The sequence below is a fragment of the Filicampus tigris genome, chromosome 15 (assembly GCF_054856515.1).
Source record: "Filicampus tigris isolate MCC_2025a chromosome 15, RoL_Ftig_1.0, whole genome shotgun sequence".
Classification (NCBI taxonomy): Eukaryota; Metazoa; Chordata; class Actinopteri; order Syngnathiformes; family Syngnathidae; genus Filicampus; species Filicampus tigris.
Window position 1 is genome coordinate 15,722,058 of NC_141231.1, and position 20,583 is coordinate 15,742,640.

Below are 20,583 nucleotides of genomic sequence, written 5' to 3' on the forward strand. Positions count from 1 at the left end.
TCTGGGGGCGGCCATTTTGTCACCTCTGTCGACTGAAAATGACATCACAGTTGCTCAGGTAACGACCGATCACGGCTCAGCTGTTTTCTGAAGCTGAGCCATGATTGGTTGTTACTTGAGCCCTGAGCAGTTGTGATGTCATTTTCAGAAGACAAAATGGCCGCCCCCGGAGATGTCTAAAAAGGAGTGGATTAACACTTATTCCACAAACACAATATTTATCAGAATGCCCTGTTTCAACTAGTGGGCTTGCATAGAACATATTATTGAGAAAAAAAATATTTGCGTTGACTTCCACTTTAAAGTAGATTTATAGTTCATTCATTTTCAATTCTGCTTCATTAAAGGGAAATCAACCCAAACACATTTTTTTCAAGAATATATTCCCAGCAGGCCCCCTAGTTGAAACACGGCATTCTGATGAATTTTGCGTTTGTGGAATATAAATTAAGCAAGCCATCTCTGGGGGCGGCCATTTTGTCACTTCTGTCGACTGAAAATGACATCACAACTGCTCAGGGCTCAGGTAACGAAACAGGTCAGTCGTGATTGGTCATTACGTGAGCCCTGAGCCGTTGTGATGTCATTTTCAGTCGACAGAAGTGATAAAATGTCCACCCGCAGAGATGGCTAAAAACGGGATTAACTCTTAATCCACAAATGCAATGTTTATCAGAATGCCTTGTTTCAACTAGTGGACATACATAGAACATATTCTTGAAAAAAATATGGGTTGACTTCCACTTTAAGGCTTTTTTTGAATGCTGCATAAGTTTTAGGTCTCCATATCGTCCGTGGGGACCTGAGCCGGACGCCTTGCTGAGAAGTTAGCATGCAGCCTGTCACGTGGAAGCTCTTCATCGAAAATCTCACTGTGCGGCTCTTTCTTCAATTATTCTCTGTCATGTTTCAAGCTGTGACAAAAAAAAAAAAAAAAAAAAAAAGAATGACCTTAGTCTAGTTTGCCAGGAATCAGTTGTCTACATTCTCTTCACCAACACACTCTGTTTTCTATGGAAGCTTCTTAATGAAAGGCAGTTGACATTTTAAAGTAAAATGATTGCCAAGCTGCAGCAGTAGCAAATATTCGGTTTGAAGTGGAAAATGGAAAAGTTGCAACTTGCCGAGAGTTTGTATTACTTGATGCGGTCGGGCGTTAGGTGCCTTGCCCGAGGTCACCACCATCATGCATCGGAAGAAGATTAGCATCTCTCTGACAACCACTTTTTTATATTTTTTTCCACTGTGTATGCTAGTCCCAAGGCCAAGTCCCTATAGAATGAATGTTTGCTGTCCCGGTTAATTACCACGTGTAACGTTAGTGGGACCATATTACATGCCCGTTTTTTTTTGTCTTGTAAAGAAAATTTGAATTCTGACCAAAAATACCTGGCAAAATCTAAAGAAAAAATGACCGTTAACTTTGTTGTAACGTCTTTAAAGCGGAAGTCAACCCAAACATATTTTTTTCAAGAATATGTTCCCATCAGGCCCACATTCTCTGGGGGGGGCGGCCATTTTGTCTTCTGTCGACTGAAAATGACATCACAACCGCTCACAACGACCAATCACGGCTGAGCTGCTTTCTGAATCTGAGCCGTGATTGGTCGTTGTGAGCGGTTGTGATGTCATTTTCAATCGACAGAAGACAAAATGGCCGACCCCAGAGATGGCTAAAAACGAGTGGATTAATACTTATTCCACAAACGCAATATTTATCAAAATGCCTTGTTTCAACCAGTGGGCTTGCATAGGACATATTCTTGGGAAAAAAAAAATGTTTACGTTGACTTCCCCCATTAAGCTACTGACTTTGAGTCTAAATGATGTGTCAATTAATTCATGTCGAAAGGTTATTAATTGTTGCAGTATTGTCACCAGAATTCTAATGTAGTGTACGACTATTTTAAAGAATAAATTCAATCTAAGATGTGTTCATCTTTGAGTGGATATGCTTCCCTATTTTATTATTCTTTTTTTTTCTAAGAGAAATAGTGCCTAAAACCTGCTTTAAAATTGTGATTCAGAGCACGGGCGGGGAATGTACAACTACAACCTATCAATCTGACTGTTTACCACAAATTGAGTTCCATGCTGGAATACAGATTATTTTTCCCCCAAAAAAATGTTACCCTACAACTAGGCAGTGATTACGGTAAACTGATTGGAAACAAAAAATCCCGCACTATTTTATGCCATCGGGTGAATCATTTACACTGAAAGAGTCTTCAGAGCCAATGAGTATCTCTGTTTCATGGCATTAATCTTCACCTGCTATTTTTTTTTTCACCTAATATTAGTCCTTCGTCCCTCAGCCAACAATGCTTCAACGATATGCTTGGAGCTGGGGCGCAAAATCAAACATGTTCTTTTTATCCATTTGGTTTTGGTTTCCAAATGGAACAACAGGGAAATCATATTCTTCTATTTCTATAAACTACATTCTGACAAGCTTCTGTACAACTGCTGTCCTCTCCCTGACAGTGCTTGTCTGAATTCTTGTGCAAATCACCATTTTTTTTTTTTTATAGCCGTTCTTATTTTTTCATTTTTGTATTTTTTTTAAAGCAGTTCTACTTCTTCTACCTCCTGCTCTTCACGTAGGAGGCTTTCTTATACCAGCCCATCACGGTCTGTCTGATTACACCCAAAGGCCCGAGGATAGAGGGGGGCTCAGCGAGAAAATTGGATGCAGTGAAAGTCCACGAGAAGTACCGAGGAGGGATTGGTGTTCTGAAATAACAAAGGGTCAAGGAGGAAAAAAAAAAAATGCAATATGCAAAATGAAGACTGTAGAAAAGGCTCCACCCAAGACGTGACGAAAACAAAATCATCTTATTAGACTTTGTATGTCTCATTCATTGGATGGATCATATCAATAGCGATGTTGGACAATGTTTTTTTTTTTTGTTTTTTTTTTTTTTTTTTTTAAGTAAGAAAATCTGGTTAAAAAACACCAAACTGGAGTAAAAACAGTCCAACTTGATTTTTTTTTTTTCTCCTCAACCCTTTTGGTCTGTTATTCAGTGAACCCCATCTCTGATTGGCTGAAACGCCGCAGCTAAAAGTATCCACCAATAAGCTCAAACAGGGCGAAATCTCGAGAGTTTCTCCAAGTCGACGCGTTCAAATTACAGTGAGCTTTTCAATGGTGACACTTGATGGAAAAAGTCCACTTAAAGCGCAAGTCAACTCAAAATGTTTTTCAAGAATATGTCCCATTCGTTGAAACAAGGCATTCTGATGAATATTGCGTTTGTGGAATAACAGGTGAACCAGGAGGGTGTGTGATGTCATTTTCAGTTGACAGAAGTGACAAAATGGCCGCCCCCCAGAGATGGCTAAAAACGAGTGGATTAACTCTTATTCCACAAACGCAATATTTATCAGAATGCCTTGTTTCCACTAGTGGGCCTGCATGGATCATATTCTTGAAAAAACGACGTTTGGGTTGACTTTCAGGCCCCATCGTCACGGCCACCACATTGCCGTCCGTATCTTCATAACTGGTCCCCTTGAACGCTCTATAGTTTGGCAAACAGGAAAAAAAAAATCACACATGCCCCAGCATGCCGATGTTATTCTCAGCCAGGAACTGTCCGACGCTCAAGCGCATTGTCATAGTGAAGCAGCCGCAAGTTGCCTTCCCTCAACCCTCGCCTCGCCTCTTCTCACGCACTGAACAAAGCAAATGCTCCGTACTGCTTGATCATCTGGACCAGGATGAAGGGGAACAGTCCAGGTTTGTAGTTTGTCTTTGAAATCTGCCCTTTGTGACGCCAGTCCTGGAACTTTTCAGACACCCCTCCTAACTGTAAAATCACTTTTTTTTTTTTTCCCTCTCAGTGGAACGGAAATCAAGCACTTAATCTTCACCTTGCTAGTTTGGTCACATCAGATTTCTTCAAGTGTGATGTCCTCTATGGACACGTACGAGTTTGAAAGCATTAACAAGATTTCAGATGTTCTGCGCTTTCTGGTTTCTTGAAATATAGAATTTTGTTACCTCGTCACAGTACGTACTGGCCAATGGGCTTCCGCTTGCTTTTCTACTCAAAGCGCTCTCGCACTATTCCTCCATTTGACCAATTGATGACACACCATCACGAGCGACTGAGTTGTTGCTCAAGGGCACTTGGACAGGGTCGCGCGAGGATTGAGGACGGAACCCGCAACCTTCGGGCTGCGGGACGGCCGCTCCACCACCGAGCCGTGCCGCGGCCCCTGCGACTTTTGGTTAGCTTTGTAATGCGATTTATTCGCCTGTTCAGTTTCACAGCGAGCACAGCAATAACTGAATAATTCACACGCACTGATTGGATTACGGTTTTATGTCGGATGCCGCGCGTGGAATGTAACGTACGTCGAGGCTTGTCAGGAAAGGAAGTTTGAGCTGGTTTTCTCTCCTCCAATGTGGCCCAATTTAGACTACGCGTCATGGCAGATTTGAAAGTCATCAGATTGCAACGTGACGTAAAAATAGGATCATCCGGTTTCTGACAATTGCGTCGAGAGTGGACGCAGAAGTCGAGCTGTACGCTTTCAGGGCAGCTCAAAGGGCACAACACTATGGAGCAGGGGCGGAGCCATGGGTGGGCCCGGGTGTGCACAGGCCCACCCAGTTTGACAGACTGCCCACCCAGTGAGATTCCTGAAGAAATATATACGTTTACATTTTTAGTAAATGATGAAATTATTTGTGTTTTTTTTTTTTTTTTTGTTTTAATTAAATATCAAGAATGGCATAATTGTGGTTGTCTAAGGAAGATCTGAACATCATATTATTCGAATATATGGTCGCTGTCCTGTGAAAAACGCTTATCTCCAATTTTTTGCAAACTTTTTTTTTCATTTTCACTTCAAAGCGATGTTTGTGACGCGGAAACATGATTTGTGTAAAAATAAGAAAATGGAGGGAAAAAATGGAGAAAAGTGTTTTTCACGTGACAGCGACGATATGATGTGTCAGGACAGAAGGATTGTGCCAAGTGAGAGAAATATTCAGGCCCACCCTGATTTTTCGTGGCCCACCCATTAGCCACCTTCTGGCTTCGCCCGTACTATGGAACTGAAAAAAAAACAATCTCATGACAGACAAGATTTCAGCTAAAGATACATGTCAATATGATACACGTATGTACTACTATTGTTTACGTTTTGATCGTGTGGTTTCTGGTGTTCGATAAATGTAAAAACGGTCATTTCGGCCTCTCGAAAGTACATTTCAATAGAATCAGGTAGAGGCACAAACTAGGAATTGGGCACTTGCCGTGTAAATCCAGCCTGCGAGTTCATCGGGTTGCGCGGCGCAGGAAAGGGGCTCCCCTCTCAACTGCATATGATTTCCCAATCCTCCCATTCGTTCTTCGTCGTTTCATGACTTACGGCAACCGCGGCTTGGAAACAAGCTGGCACACTCTCGGCCTCCCTAAGTAATAACCCCCAAATCAACTCCATGTGGCCATCCTATTTTAAGTGAGCCCGCGCCGCCCCCGCAGTCGTACGCAAGATGAAGGCTAGCGCTGCCATTCGGAGAACCTGATCTTGTAATTACAGTTGTTGCTCGAGGTTCTGCCGCCCGCGCATTCACGTTCAAGTCAAACAGTCCGCCAAAGGAACTGAAACAAAAAAACCACAAAGCAGCTTGCGCGGCTCCTCTGGAAGTTCGCCTTTGGTGACGCGTCGAATGCTAATCAATTCAAAGCATGTTTGTTCGCATGCTAGCATAGAGAGAAAAAAAAAGCACCGAGCCGATTTCATCTCTGACATTGTTGTCGGAGCGACGGGCACCCGAGGCTAGCGGCTTGCCGCTTTCACTCAAATTAAAAGACACACACCGTGCTTCCTCCGTTCCAAAGAAATGTGTTTGGGGATTCATTTTTAACCGCTCGCGCTCGCAGAACGCGAGCATGTTTGTGTTTCTCGCCGAAAAGAAGAAAGCGGGAGAGAGTCGTTGAGAAATAATTGACGTTCGGGCGGCGCGTAATGCTCTCAGCGTGCGGACAATGTTTGTGTTTCTCGCCGAAAAGAAGAAAAGCAGGAGAAAGTTGTCGAAAAAAAAAAATTGGCATTTGGGAGGCATTTACGGTTTGTCTCTTAATGACGGCGTACTCACTGAAAATGGAAAATAGGCCCGAGCCTTTTTGTTCAGCTATTAATTCGGGTTGGTTATTATATTGGCGTTGTCCTCAGCCACCGGGTGCATGACACCGGTTTTAAATTGCTACTGACTTTTTGGCGACGGATTACGGGATGAAACAATCGTTGGAAGTATATAATCGGGAAAAACAAAGTCATCAAGGCCTAAAAGCGGACACGGAAAGATAAAAAAAGCAGAACAACACAAAGCACATCAATGGCTTTTTAGACTCTCAATTGCATCTTTAAGTGCTTGTCTTCTGTATTGGCTAATTAGGTTGTTTTTTTTTTTTTTATATATAATTGGGAACAGTCAGAAGAATGATTACACCGCGTTCTACAAGAAAAACGTAATGATCTCACGTCAACAATGAACGGCCTCGAAGAGGCCAGAAATTAACGTCTCCTTTCATCCTGTCAAGAGTTTTCCTCGATTTTGGGATAACATTCTTGCTGGGGGGAGCAGCCCTCACTTACTTGGTGCTAGCTGTTTCTCTCGAGACCTTCGCTTTGGCTTGGGTTGCTTATTTCAAAACCCAAATAGAGTCTGGAGCGGTTACCTTTCGAGCCTTTAGGCGATGTGTACAGACCAAGGGCCCGACAGGTTAAAGTACTTGCGTTAACCCACAGGTGTGCGGTGTGTTTTGACTTTTGAAAGTCCAGTTTTCTCTTGAATGTGCCGTCGATACTGCCTAGGTCAACAGCCAGTGAAAAAACATGTTTCGGTCCGTCGTGTTTTGAATGAGCCTCTCCGCTGGTAACCACAAACGTCCACCAAAGGAACCTCCTCACCAGAGCACACTGCCCTATACATTTTGTTTGAACAAGAGCGAAAAAAAAAGAAAAAAAAAAAAAGCTTTGGAATAAATGTCCTTGGTTGACAACCATTTGCCTGTGATCTGCACGGACGCGCTTAATCGGCAACCGTTCACACACGATCAACTTGCCGATTATTTTTGTCAATCTCTACTTGACATCCTTAGCTACTGGGTGTAATGTTTAATTATTCACATAGATTAAAAAAAAAAAAGGAGGTGGCTAAATTTAAGAATTTGACATTTTGAATACCAATGCGCTGCTTTGATAACCTCATGGCCAAAACATCTTGCGTTATCATGCTAGCAATCAAGTATTAAAGAAGAAGTCCATCTCAGGGGGCGGCCATTTTGTCACTTTCTCTCAACTGAAAATGACATCACAGTTGTTCAGGGCTCAGGTAATGACCAAGCCATGATTGGTTGTTATCTGAGTCCTGAGTTGTTGCGATGTCATTTTCAGTCGACAGAAAGTAGCAAAATGGCCGCCCCGTCAGTTGGACAAAAACGGGTGGATTTTGCTGCTTAACTCATATTCCACAAATGTAATATTAGTCTGAACGCTGTGTTTAGATTAGTGGGGCTATTTTGTAAAGGTTTTTTTTGTGTTGACTTCACTTTTAAGTCTTTAGCTGAGATGACCAGAAGGGAAACTCATGACTCGTCACCTGTCATCTCGAACAGTATGTCATAGGGATGTAACGATTCACTCAAGCCTCGATTCGACTTTTGATTTTCACTTCACGATTTTCAATTCGATTCGATTAGATTTTTTTTAAAAAATTGCTACCATGCTTGACGTTTGGCGCAAAAGCATACGTTGATCTACGCATTCAAAATGTGCTATGCATCTGGAATGAAAAAACATTTCAAGACATCATTTTCTAGATGAAGCGAATCGAATCAATTAATCGATTAATCGGGGCGAATCGATTTTAAATGGTGATAAGATGGCCTTCATTTCTGGTACTGAAGTCAAATCTGTCCAACGATAGCCCGAGTATGTACTTCAACGTAAAACAAACTGTTAGTGTGGACTCATTTCATATTAAAAGCTAGCATTTTGAGTGTTACTAATGCCCATCATCAGCTCTTTATCCTCAACTCAACTGCGGTTGTTGGCAAAATCGAGCACGCAGGGGATATGATCCTTCTCCTACTGACAGTTTTTGTTTGTGCATGCCTAATTTCGTTGTTGCCTGAATTGAAGCAGCACACCACGGCATCGGCAAAATAACAAACATTCGGAGACAACTGCCAATATATTTCTTTCCATTGAGAATTGCTTAGAAGGGTTATAATCAGGACTTGGCTGGATTTACAGCAGTGAGGGACAGAAGCACTTGATGTTTTTAACAGAAAACAAATCGCAATCATTTTTATCTAAATTGATTTGTGCGTTGGGGCCAAAAAAAACATTTAGAAAAAAATCACATACATCAGAGACCTCCCAAAGCGCCAGTTGCCAGCCAAACCCAAGTCTATACATCTTTGTGTCGATTTACCTCCTGCGCCGTGATAAAATGCTGTTCGGAGGGGGAAGGAGGCATTCTGACACTTAACTGATGATTAACAGCGAATCTGCTTCTTTTGTCTTTTTTTTTTTTTTTTTTTTTTTAAATGTCGTTCTACCAAGAACCTCTTTAATTGCCACTCCGCATCCATTGCAGCCTGATCATCCTGGAAGGGGGATTGCCCCATCTGTGGTCACTCCTCAAGGTTTCTCATTTTTTCCCCAGATTTATTTATTTATTTTTTTTAGTTTTCCCTTGCCCTCCTTTGGGTTAAGATCAGGGGATGTCGTTAATATTTGTCAATTATGGGCATGCGAAGACCTTTGAGACTTTCTTGTGTTGAAGGGCTATATAAATAAATTTGACTTGACATAATGCCCTTTGACCAAAACATTCTAATGCCCTTAATTGATTCAAATTAATCTTGTTATTATTATTTTTTTCCATTTTATGTATCTGACTATACAGGGCTTAACAAATGCATTAGACCCCGTGTAATAATAATAACAAGCAAATAGCATCCAGCATCATGAAGTGCTTTAAAATATCAGCAAGCTCTGGACAATTGGAGGAATTTATTTATTTATTTATTTATTTATCTATCACTAAATTTGGTCAGAATTTGAATTCTGAATTCATTACTTCTTTTTTATTTCTGTGTAATTTCACCGATTCGACCATACCGCACCGGTGTATTAATCGTTCTTGAAACATAAAATGTGATTTGGGTCATTTCCAAAAAGCAGTTAAATTTAGGCCAGCTGTAGCAAAAACTTTACGTTTTAAGGTGGTCTAACTATTTTTGCAAATCATAAAGCCCACTCATCAACTGGACTGACTCCGAATTTCCTTGTCACACACACACCCCTTTTTTAATTTTTTTATTTATTTATTTATTTTTTTTAAATCTTAGCCGAGTCAACGTTTGGCATTTTCCACAAATTGACATGGCCACATTTTTTTTTTATAAGGTGAAAGCACAGGAAGCATAGAGCAAACTAGGTCATAGTAACATCAAATATTTCTGCAACACACCTACTATCCACTTTGCATATCCACCTGGAGTCGGAGGAGCTTTTCTACCCCAGACAGGCAACCGTCAAGCATGCATCAAGTCAGCACGGTTTTCTTTTGAAACGTTCACATTCTTGCAATATTTGAGCTTCATATATCGCCACTGTGCAACGATATTCATATTTTAATAAAAAAAGAAAAAAAAAAAAGAGGCTTTTCATCAATGTTCTCGGTAAATACGGATGCACTGTTGGCACAAAGTAATAAACGTGTTGCAGATTTCTCAAGATAGAACGACAACGATATTTCCATTTTAGTAGGCCAGAGATTCACGCAGAAATAGAAAATGCAGCTCACTGTCTCCGATGACTCGAAATAAATTCAAATGGGGGCGGATCTCACTCGAAACTGATTTTATTTTCGGTGCTGGCATGTTTTTTTTATTTATTTTTCGTTTTTTTTTTTTTTGTTTGTTTTTTTTTGCAAAACAAATCTTTGGCTCCGACAGCCCCTGTGCTATTGACGGCTGCTTTGACACATTAATTATTAGGGGCACAGTGCCGGTGTCACGGTGAGTGTTCTAGCAGAACCTGTACCAGAATGCGCTCCGTCTGCTCAGGGAACATCGTCTGCAGCAGACAGTAGAAATGACAAGAACGGCAGCTGTTAACATGTGTAGGAACATTTGGAACGTGAGAGTTCTCCCGCTGGCTCCGGAAAGGGGGGGGAAAAAAAGGCTTTTAAGCTTATGTTTTCTCAAGCGTAGCTTATTTTGCTTAATCATTGTGATGGTTCATTAAATGTGTTGCTGGGTTAATGTCAGAGATCATTTCTATGCCTATGTACAATATCAATCAATACTTACTGAGTGTTTGAATCAATACGTTTGGGCTTTTATCGATTGTTGCCGTGGTATTCTATTAAACGTACGTACACGTCCAACGTATGGCAGGTGACTCCCCCCGTGCTAACTGTTATCTCGCCTTGAAGCTAATGTTAGCCAAAATCAGTGCTGTTTTAGCTAATGTCAGCCAAGCTGTCAAGTATTCCGTGTCATTAAGTGAAACAGTTCCCCCCCCCCGCACTCAATTAGGCGGTGAGAGATGCTTGCGTTATTGCGTCGTGTTTTGCCCCGCGCCCACTTTTTTTTTTTTCGATACTCCGTCAACTTTTGAACCCCTCATCTTAGCGTGTCTGAGGAGAGTGGAAAGTGTTGAATCTAGCTGAAATGAACTGATTAGTTGGAAAGCAAAAAAGGAATGAATGAAAATGAACACGACGCAGTCTACTATAGTCATTCCTTTTCCAGCCGATTTCCGAGGGGTTGTGCATCCCTCCACAAAAGACGATTCCATACGGTTTTCGATACGCGGGGTGCGAAACGATTCAAGGTCGGTTCGATTTGAAAGCGGAACGCTTCGATTCGGATCGACCCGGTGGTATTAAGACTCGATTCCATCTGGTGCAAAGTGAAACGATTCGACGCACTCGCATCTTTTAAATAAAAAAAACGATTGCTCCACCCCTACAACCTCCCGATCTCGACCGCTAAAACGGCAGACCAACAAATTCCAATCACATGATCGCCAACTTTGATCATCCAATTGCACAATTTGTTTGACAAACCTCCTGTATGTGCAGTGTTACAGAGCTCCAATTATATTACTAAGATTATCCAATGTGTCTCTATTGTTCAAAGTGCTGCCGAGGTTAACAAAAAAAAAATGCCGTTAATTATTTTCTTTTTCCAATTTAGCATCCAGTGATGCTATTAGACTTTGTCAGTGTCATACCAAACATTCATTGGATTAAACGACCGCGGGGCTTTCTCTAGCTTTATGTCTATTTTTTTTTATTTATTTTTTTTTTATTACATTTTCCAATCAATGCAGTTATTGAGTGCTTGAGATCTTCTGAGCGTGTGCTTTTTTTGCCTTTTCCGAGCAGTACGCTTCAATGTACCACATTGTCGTTGATTGAGTCACGTTTGAATGCGGAACTAAATAAAAAAAAAAAAAAAAACATTTGTGATATGTATTGCAATACCGAGTACACTATGTGATGTCATTGTACAACATCGGGCACGTGGCGAGCACGTCCGGCCACGGCCGAGAGGGTCTGGTTTCTAATCTCTGCCTTCCTTTGTGGCGTAGGCTTATCTGGGTTTTCCCCGGGTTTTGTGCATCACATTCACTCAAGAATGATTGGCCGGAAGTGTGATTGAGAGTTTGCCTATTTTTTTTTGTTTTGTTTTTTGTTTAAAACGTTTGTGTGATTGACTGGCTTCTAGTTCAGGATGTACCCTGCCTCTTGTGTACCTTTAGCGTGGGGTCCTTTCGTATGTTGACGCACCCATAAATCTCAATAAAAACTAATCGCATGGTGTTTTTTTTTTTTTTCTCTTTTTTTTTTTTCACAGCAGATAATTTGTCATGCAAAGGATTTCGTTTGTAGACAACCAAATTTTCTGCCAACTAATGTAAAACCAAGTCACCGCCGCTACATGCGATTTGAGCGCCTTTGCTAGCCGATGGATATCCTATCGTCCGGAGGCGTGTTTGTGTGTCCGTCCCACAACGCCCGTTCCCTTCAAAGTCACCGAGGGCCGCCGGCTTTGAACTTTGACCCCAATTCCCCGGCCGCCGCCGGCGTGTCGGATCGCAAGACAAGCAAACTCCCTCCGCGGCTCATTTTGTCCGATTTTAGCTCTCCATTCTTGACTCTTGAAGTCTCTCCTGCTACGAGGCTCGCGATTGAAGCTGTGCTTGAAGGCTGTTCCAGAATCACTTGATCCACAGCGAGGGTGTCGTTTTGTTGCGCTGCTCTTACCGCTGTAGGTCCAGTGGAGCTTCTCTCACCTTTCCCTACTAATTCAGTAGCATATATCTCGACAGCTTGTATCTTCCTGCGGGTACATTGCGCACGCACGCCACGCCACGCCACCTCTTTTGCCCCCCCCCCCTGCTACTCGTCTTTGTCAGATCACTTTAAAGCGATGTCACGATGGCTGCTCCTCACCTACCGTGTGTGTACTTTTTTTCAGCCCGCAGGTGTGGGTGATTCTAAATAAAACTTCGCTTTGTTATCATGGCCTTTTTTTTTGTTTTGTTTTTGTTTTAGAAACACTTTGTTAGAGCAGGTGATAAAAGTTTTGGCGTGCTTGAGGCGAGAAGTGTGCAGACGGGCAAGTCTGTCAAGTTTGAAAGCGTTGTAGTGATGATTACTTTTGATTTGTTTTTTTTGACGGGTTTCGTGGGTTCTCGGCATTTTGAGTTTGTTAGACTGGTATGGTTGGGTTCTGGGGTGATTCTTTTGTGAGGAAACACTTCAACTTCAAACTGGATGCTAACACTAAACTGTGATGGAAGGGATGGTCCATAATTAGGGATGGACCGATTATCGGCCGGGTTGATTATCGGCACCGATATTTGCCTTTCTGACGGATGTCGGCATCGGTCTTTTCCGATGATAAATCAATTTAGAACTGTGGAAATCAAAACGAAAATCATTTTGAAATTTTCATTTACTGTAGAAAACTACATGGAGCTATTGTTTACGTTTTTCTTTATCCTTTTTAAGACATGCTGACAATCCTGGGTGCTCCCTGAACTTTGTATACTGTCAAAAATTGCTTGTAATAATGATTTTTTTTTTTAAATCACCATTATGCAAAACTGAAACATTGTTCAATAAACATGCTTAAAGCGGAAGTCACGTTTTTTTTTCAAGAATATGTTCTATGCAAGCCCACTAGTTGAAACAAGGCATTCTGATTAATATTGCGTTTGTGGAATAGGAGTTATTAATCCACCCGTTTTTAGCGGCCTCTGGGGGCGGCCATTTTGTCTTCTGTCGACTGAAAATGACAACACAACCGCTCGCAACGACCAATCGCGGCTCAGATTCAGAAAACAGGTCAGCCGTGATTGGTCGTTGCGAGCGGTTGTGATGTCATTTTCAGTCGACAGAAGACAAAATGGCCGCCCCCCTAGAGAATGCCGTGTTTCAACTAGTGGGCCTGATGGGAACATATTCTTGAAAAAAATATGTTTGGGTTGACTTCCGCTTTAAAGACGTTACAACAAAGTTAACGGTCTTTTTTACTTTAGATTTTGCCAATATTTTCCCTTTCACTGAAAATGAATATCGGCTGCAATATCGGTTATCGACCTCCCTGACTACTAATAATCGGTGCCGGCATCGGCCCTGAAAAAAAGCATATCTATCTATCTCTATGTCATAATTGCATCCATCCATTTTCGATGCTACTTATCCTATTTTGGCTCACCAAGAGATGGACATATGGGACAATGAACTACATCCAGTAGTATTGTGCTCATTACGATACTGGAAACAGAAGTCCAGCAAAGTACAATAAATCAATTGGTTGATCGCTAACCACACTCTTACTTCTTCGCTGCCCGCATGTTGACCGATGGTTTCCTGTTTTCTTGCTGTGCGGCTCAAACACAAAGGATGCCTCTCTGCTCCTTTGCACACACATCTTGGAACCAAACATTCAATTCTGGGTTTTGCGTGATAGCTTAAATCACTCGCTAAACACTACATCTGTTTCCACAAAATGGAATTGTCACGCCGCTGTCGAGCCACCCCGCAATAATTGTGCTGTAGTTGCAAAAACATAAACGCACAATAAAGAGGGACGGGGAAAAATGCTTTGTGCCGGTCACTTGAGGCCGTGTGGGCTGACAGCGCTTCTTGTAAGTGCGCTATTGCGCACGGCTTTTTAAAGGGAAGTCAACCCAAAAATGTCTTTAGAAGATTATGTTCCCAGCAGGCCCACAAGTCCAAACATGGCATTCTGATTAATATTCCGTTTGTGGAATTAGTCATGGAATGAATTAAGCAGTAAAATCCACCCGTTTTTTTTTCATCTCAGGGGTCGGCCATTTTGTCTCTTGTCTCGACTGAAAATGACACCGAAGTTGCTCGGGGGCTCAGATAACGACCGATCACGGCTCAGAAAACAGGTGAGCTGTGATTGGTCGTGAGCTCTGAGCGGTCGTGATGTCATTTTCAGTCGACAGAAGACAAAATGGCCGACCCCACAGATGACTAAAAACGAGTGGGTTAACACTTATTCCACAAACGCAATATTAACCAGAACGCCGTATTTAGACTAGAGAAGCCGCACAGAAGATATTATTGCAACTAATATTGGGGGTTGACCTCCCCTTTAAGTACATTTGTGTGGCAAGACTGTTAGAAAAGCATGCAGTTGGATGTTAAAATGTAAGTAATGACTTGTTACTCTAGAAAAAAAAAATGTATGGTAAAACGTGTGCTTTGCTCAAGAAAATTGTGTGTTTTTGAATGGCTTTTGTTTCAAATGAAACACATTTTCCTTCACAATTGCAAGACTAATAATGGCATTTTCAAGTATCGCTGCTCGGTATCGGTGAGCTTTTGGACTCCAATTGGGTCTAAAAATAAAAGTGGCATCCGTGCTTCCCTAATGAACCTCACGAGTGCTTTTTATTTGTTTTGTTTTTGTTTTTTTAATTTTCGGGTCTAGTCATAGGAATGAGGATAAACGAAGACGACCTCAGAAACAAAAATGGAATTTATTGCAGCGTATCGGTAGCATAGCAACAAAAGTGGGACGGGCATCTCCGCCCTGGCTCAGTACAATGTGACTAAACTGACAACAATAACATCAGATTGGAGTGAGTTGCTTTCAGTCCTGACGTGGAACGACTACTCTCTAGAGTTAATCCTCACAATTTATCGTTGTATTGTCTTACCACCAACGTTTGTTTCATCCTTGTGGGATCATTTAGAATTTGTCAGAAAGCACAATGCATGAAATCTTAATGCGAGCAGACTCGCATTCAGCTACCCTTCACTTCCCTTCCGACGGCTCGTCGTTCGTCACGCGTAATCAGACGGCGAAGACATAATTAGTTCATACATCTTGATATTAGCGGTAGCTCACACTTATACGGCAGTTAAGAATGAAATCATACATGCAGTGTTGTGTATTGTACAGTTAATACATTTCTGTCAAGGAATAGTTGGACATAAACAGATTTATTTGATTTTTATTATTTCTTGTTTGAAAAAAAAAAACAACTTATCTGAGCGTCTCGGAACGGCTTATATTAAACGTAAGAAGTTCCACTGAACTAGAGTGAGAGTGGCTGAGTGCAATTAATAATTCAATGCGAACAGCCTTGGAAGGGATTACGTTCTTGTGACGTGAAGGAGACTTGACACTTGAGATTGTGACGCGGGCTCAGGGTAGAAATGTCAGGAGGGCCGCCGTTGTTAAAATGCCGAGTGACGACCGAACAGCAGAAAGTTTCCGCATTTCGCAGCGCACCGTGGATCTCCTTTGAAACACTCCGGCAGTACCGCGTGTAAAATAACATTCGGCAGCATTCATTTGGGGGGGGAGTCACGGTCGAAGTTCTGCCAGTCTCGCTTTTATAAGACGGGAGGGAAAACGCAATTCGGGAAGCGGCCCCGGAAGAGTGCGTACGTATGCATCATCGTTAAAAGCAGCGGCCAAGTGTCTCCAGAGTGTGTTTGACACATACAAGCCCCTTCGCCTGACCTACTGCGTCACTATAAATAACACTGAACCCATAAATACCAAAACAGAATGTATATTCCCGCGGTGCGTTTGAAGTTGAGGCTGTGAAGCGGCTTTTTCTTTTCTCATAAAGTCATCTCTGAAATAACGATGAGCCCATTCATTTTCCAGATTGAAGTTAATTGGAAACAAAAGACGTTGGGAATCGGATTATTTAATGCATGATCAGCTGTATTCATTTTTTTTTTTTTTAATTTAAAAAAAGAAAGAAAGAAAACACCCTCTCGGACATACACTTAAAAGATACGGATTATTTCCGGCAGAGGATCGCATATGTGATAGCAGTGCGAAACTGTCACGCAGCACTGCATCTGTGTGTGTGCTTGCGTGTGCGGGGGTGCACGTGCGTGTGTGTGTGTGTGTGCGCGTGTGTGGCCTATGGGATGAATGCAACAGCAGGGACGGCGGGGCAGGCGTTACTCTATCCTCGTGTTTGTGGCATTGGCCCGGTGCCGTGCCACATTCCCACCCACAGTGATGAGGAACTTCAAAGAACGTGAAGACGTCGAGTCCACCCCCCCCCCCCCCCCCCCCGAGAGGAGCCACCGAATCGCCCTTCTTTGAAAATAAAGTTACACGTGCGCTGCCAAATACAATCCGCAAGCTATGGCTTTCTTCATCTTGAATAAATGATGTGACTTTTTTTTTTTTATTTATTCTTTTTTTTTTTTTTTTATTGAAGTATTATTTTACTTTCTGCTGTGAATTTCCTTTGGCACATTTAGCTTTTGAGAGGATCATGATTATGCAGCTGGTGTCTCTCCTATGCTTGGACCATGAGAACAATGCACAAAGACCACCCTGCAAATCAATGATGTAATTATAGGATATTCCATTCGCGCTGTGGATGTTGGCAAGTTATATAGCCCAATTATTCCACAGCGTTAAATGCACTTTTCCGTCCCCTTTTATTGCTATACAATATGGATGGGGCGTAATAATTGATTGAATTGATCGTTAAGAATGGTGCATTTTTGATTCATCGTGTCTCGGGAGCAATTGCGGCAACACTGGGTGCGCTACTTGGCTGCGGCCTGTAGGGGCGCTGTTGCTTCACTGATAATTTGAGGTCAAAAGAAGAACGTCGATTAGGGGTGCGCGGCATATGCGGTGGACATAAATTCGACCTCTCCCGGCCAATCACAATTACTCTTGCCGACGACATCATCGTATCCGCCTCCGTGTGAAAATGGCTTCAAGCACGTTTGGCGGCGGGGACGGAGGAGCTCTCAGCCATTGAGTCTACGCCTTCTACATCCCAACAGTCACCCGTTTTCCTGGCCGCCGGGGGAACTACCGGTAGAAATGCTAGTCGGTCGCTATGCTAACTTGCGTGGCACCAGCTACGAGCTTCGGCTGGCCAGCTAGCATGACTAAACACTGTACTTTTTAGGGCACAAAGATGCTCCTCTCAGTCACTAATCCACGAGGGATAAGATCTACCTTTGTTATCACTAAAAGAGGACAAGGTGAAGTTAATTATGCAACACACCAAGCAAGAAGAAAGAAGAGTAGATGGAGGAGCCATGCTAACTGCGAAGCTAAAGTGCAATGTAGAATAGCAAAACACCAGAATAAGTTCTTAGGTATATATAGCTCACATATTCAGTCAAGGAGCGTTTCGTCAAATGTCCAACCTTAATCATTTGAGTACATTAACCTATTGAAAAGCCCCAATCAAATGAGTATGTGCAACAACATACCATTGTGGTTTTACATTTTGGAAGTAGCACTTTTATGGTGAGAGGTTTGTTTTACTAAATAGTAAATAAAGTAAATATACCAAAAAAAAAAAAAAAAAAAAAAGATGAAAAGGCCCAAACCTCAAGTTTTTAATAAAATGCGACTACATTAAATTCAATAGTGGTAATATCTTATGACTTCTCTTGTCCCGCTGTGTTAAAATGACACTGTGCTGGTACCTTTACAAATTTTCACGGGCTGCATTAACCATGGCTAAACTAGTGTCCATCGCGGTACGCATTTGTGAAGTATTACATATTTATCGTGAGCCTTCCTTCCATTCTGGATGGGCCAGGCCCACGATGATCTGCCCTCTTGCTTGTACAATGATTTTTGGAGAGCATCTGCTTTCACTGAAGCACCAGCGAGGTCTGAATATGAGCAGGGGTGAAAGGGGTTAGCTTCCATGGGCAGCTGGGGCTTTGGCAAAAGGTTAAAGTGTCCTTCACTTGGAACGGAAACTGTGTGACTCCCAGCGGGTAAACATCAGGTTTCCCCCTTTTTTCTTTTTTAATTTGCACCGGGGGATATTGTGGGGTCAAATCCTTAGTTATGTCCCCGTGAGGTTATCTGTTTTTCTAGTTGCGTGCACCTTTCCGGATGCAATTTTTAATATTCAGTGGAACCTCAGAAAAAAAAGGCTTGTTGTGTTCATACTAGGATTTTTTTTTTTTTTTTTTAGCATTCATACCCACATTTTTCTCACTAGAAAAAATTGCCCAGTAAAAATCGAACTGACAACATGGTTGGACGATGACTGTGTGACAGAACTCTCTGATGAATTACATACTGTAGCAACGTTATTTATATGGTGGTATTTTTATCAGCTGCGAATTTTAACGCTAGTCTGTGACGATGTAACGTTGCCGCTCGATTGAAATGTTGAAGTCCCAGTGAACATGTTCATATGAGCGTATATGGGAAAGTCCATCAGCTTGTCATTTGTTTTACTTGTGCAAATTGTATCCCAGTAAATAAAGGGAGTATTTTTTTGGGCCATTATTAAATATGTTTTTGCAGTCAACGATGTGATGAAAGTCGAGTAACGAGTCGAATATCGTTGAACGAAAAGTCATATTTTGACGGACCAGCATAGAAACAAATGGGGGGGGGAAATTCTCGTTTTCACGTTCTCTCTTTCTACTTTTATTATATGTGACGATGGACTAGCATATTTTCGCCGGTATCAGATTAGCGATTAATCAATTAATCATTAGTGTAGTTGACCTAATTGACAACTAATTGGGTGAACTTTGAACGTCTGCTCGCCTAACGGCACTGCGTGAATTGGATCACATTGCGTTTTGTTTGCTTCCGTTATCGCGGTTCCCTCCATGAGCATCTTTCGCTCCTTTTAATAGGATCCAACAATTTGGCTTGCTCCATTAAGCAGACACCTCCGGGTCACTTCGGGTTGAAGATCAAGGAGAGAAAGCCCGCCTTTCTCGCTCCTTCCCGCCTTCGCCCCTCGTCTCTTGTTGTCTCCTGCGGCGCCTCCGCCAACAGACAGGAGCCGCGTCTCGGCTCTCTGTAGAACCAGCTGTCTCTAAACCGGGGATTAAATGATTCATTTACCAGCCGCATTTTAATCCTCTCTGTCACACACTTGCGCCGAGACACCGAGACACACGCGCTCCCTTGCTTGACGCGGGCTCGCGAAATGAAATTAACGGCGGATGTATGTGCGATGAAACAATGGGCGAGAGCGGTAAGTGGAACCTTGGCGTGAAAGCGAGCACAGCCAGTAACTTTGCAACAAAGCGGCCGTGTGTTCCATTGTAGGCTCGTTTCACGGAAGTGCTGGTCTGATGAGGAGATTGAGTGACGCAGCAGGCAGGGGGTGTGCCATCTGCTTCCAGCAGAGTGGCTTTTAAATAGAGCAGATGACTATTATTGCATACTAGGGATGGACAATAAAATCAAATCCTCCGCCTAATAGCATCATTACCCAAGTCATTTTAACGTGGTGTCATCATATCAATAATAAAAACACCAATGTGCTTGGTATTTTTTTTTAATTTTTTTTATTTCTGTTTAGCTTCTCGGTAATTCAAGCATGGCCATCCGTTAATGGTTGAATTGAGGCAACTGGACTTTTCAGGCTCTGAAAATGTTCAAAAACGACTCGGGCAATAATGGTATTCGGATAACGAAATGTTTCTTTTCAGCAAATGTTTTTTTCCCCCCCAGAGTTAAACATCCTCGTCTGCATCGAATGCGTTATAAGTTATACCAACACTGATATTCATTTGTCCCCAGGAGGCCAGCAGCAATTTTCTTTGGTTTTTGATTGCTCAGCTGTTCACTTTATTTGCAAATCTTTGTCTCGCCTTCTTGTTGGTTTGGTCCAATCTTAAGTAGTTGCTGAGGAATCGCTAAAACATGTTGAAGCTTGGATACATTAGAAGATAAAATTAGCTCATTTGTTCCCCTACAGTGAGCATAGTGTAATAGAAATTCACAAAATAAATGCTCGCAGTACAGTAAATGAAAGGTCAGAAGCAAGAAACCAAACAAAGGTACAGTGGAACCTCTGAAAGTGGAATGCAAATGAGGTTGTGCAATTTGGAATTTAATTCAACCATGAAGTTACATGGATCTCTCGTTTACGCCACTGCCATGCACAATGTGTAGGCTACATATGACGCAAGATCTCAACAGACTATATTTGAAAGTATTTTTTGCTTGGATTATATATATATATATATATTATATATGTATATTATATTGTATATCTATTATA

General features: G+C 42.0%; 1 protein-coding gene across 3 annotated transcripts in view; it reads left to right on the forward strand.

Annotated features, from left to right (window-relative positions):
- Positions 1-20,583, forward strand: part of LOC147135730 (matrix metalloproteinase-17-like) — a 71,325-nt gene that overhangs the window by 3,937 nt on the left and 46,805 nt on the right. The window contains exon 1 of one of the 3 annotated variants that reach the window (XM_086054195.1): positions 19,450-19,548. The exons of the other annotated variants lie outside the window; for them this stretch is intronic. Coding sequence (XP_085910321.1) covers positions 19,501-19,548 — 48 coding nt within the window. The 5' untranslated portion in view covers positions 19,450-19,500. Of the gene's footprint in view, positions 1-19,449; positions 19,549-20,583 lie in introns of those variants that run through there. 3 annotated transcript variants of the gene reach the window in all.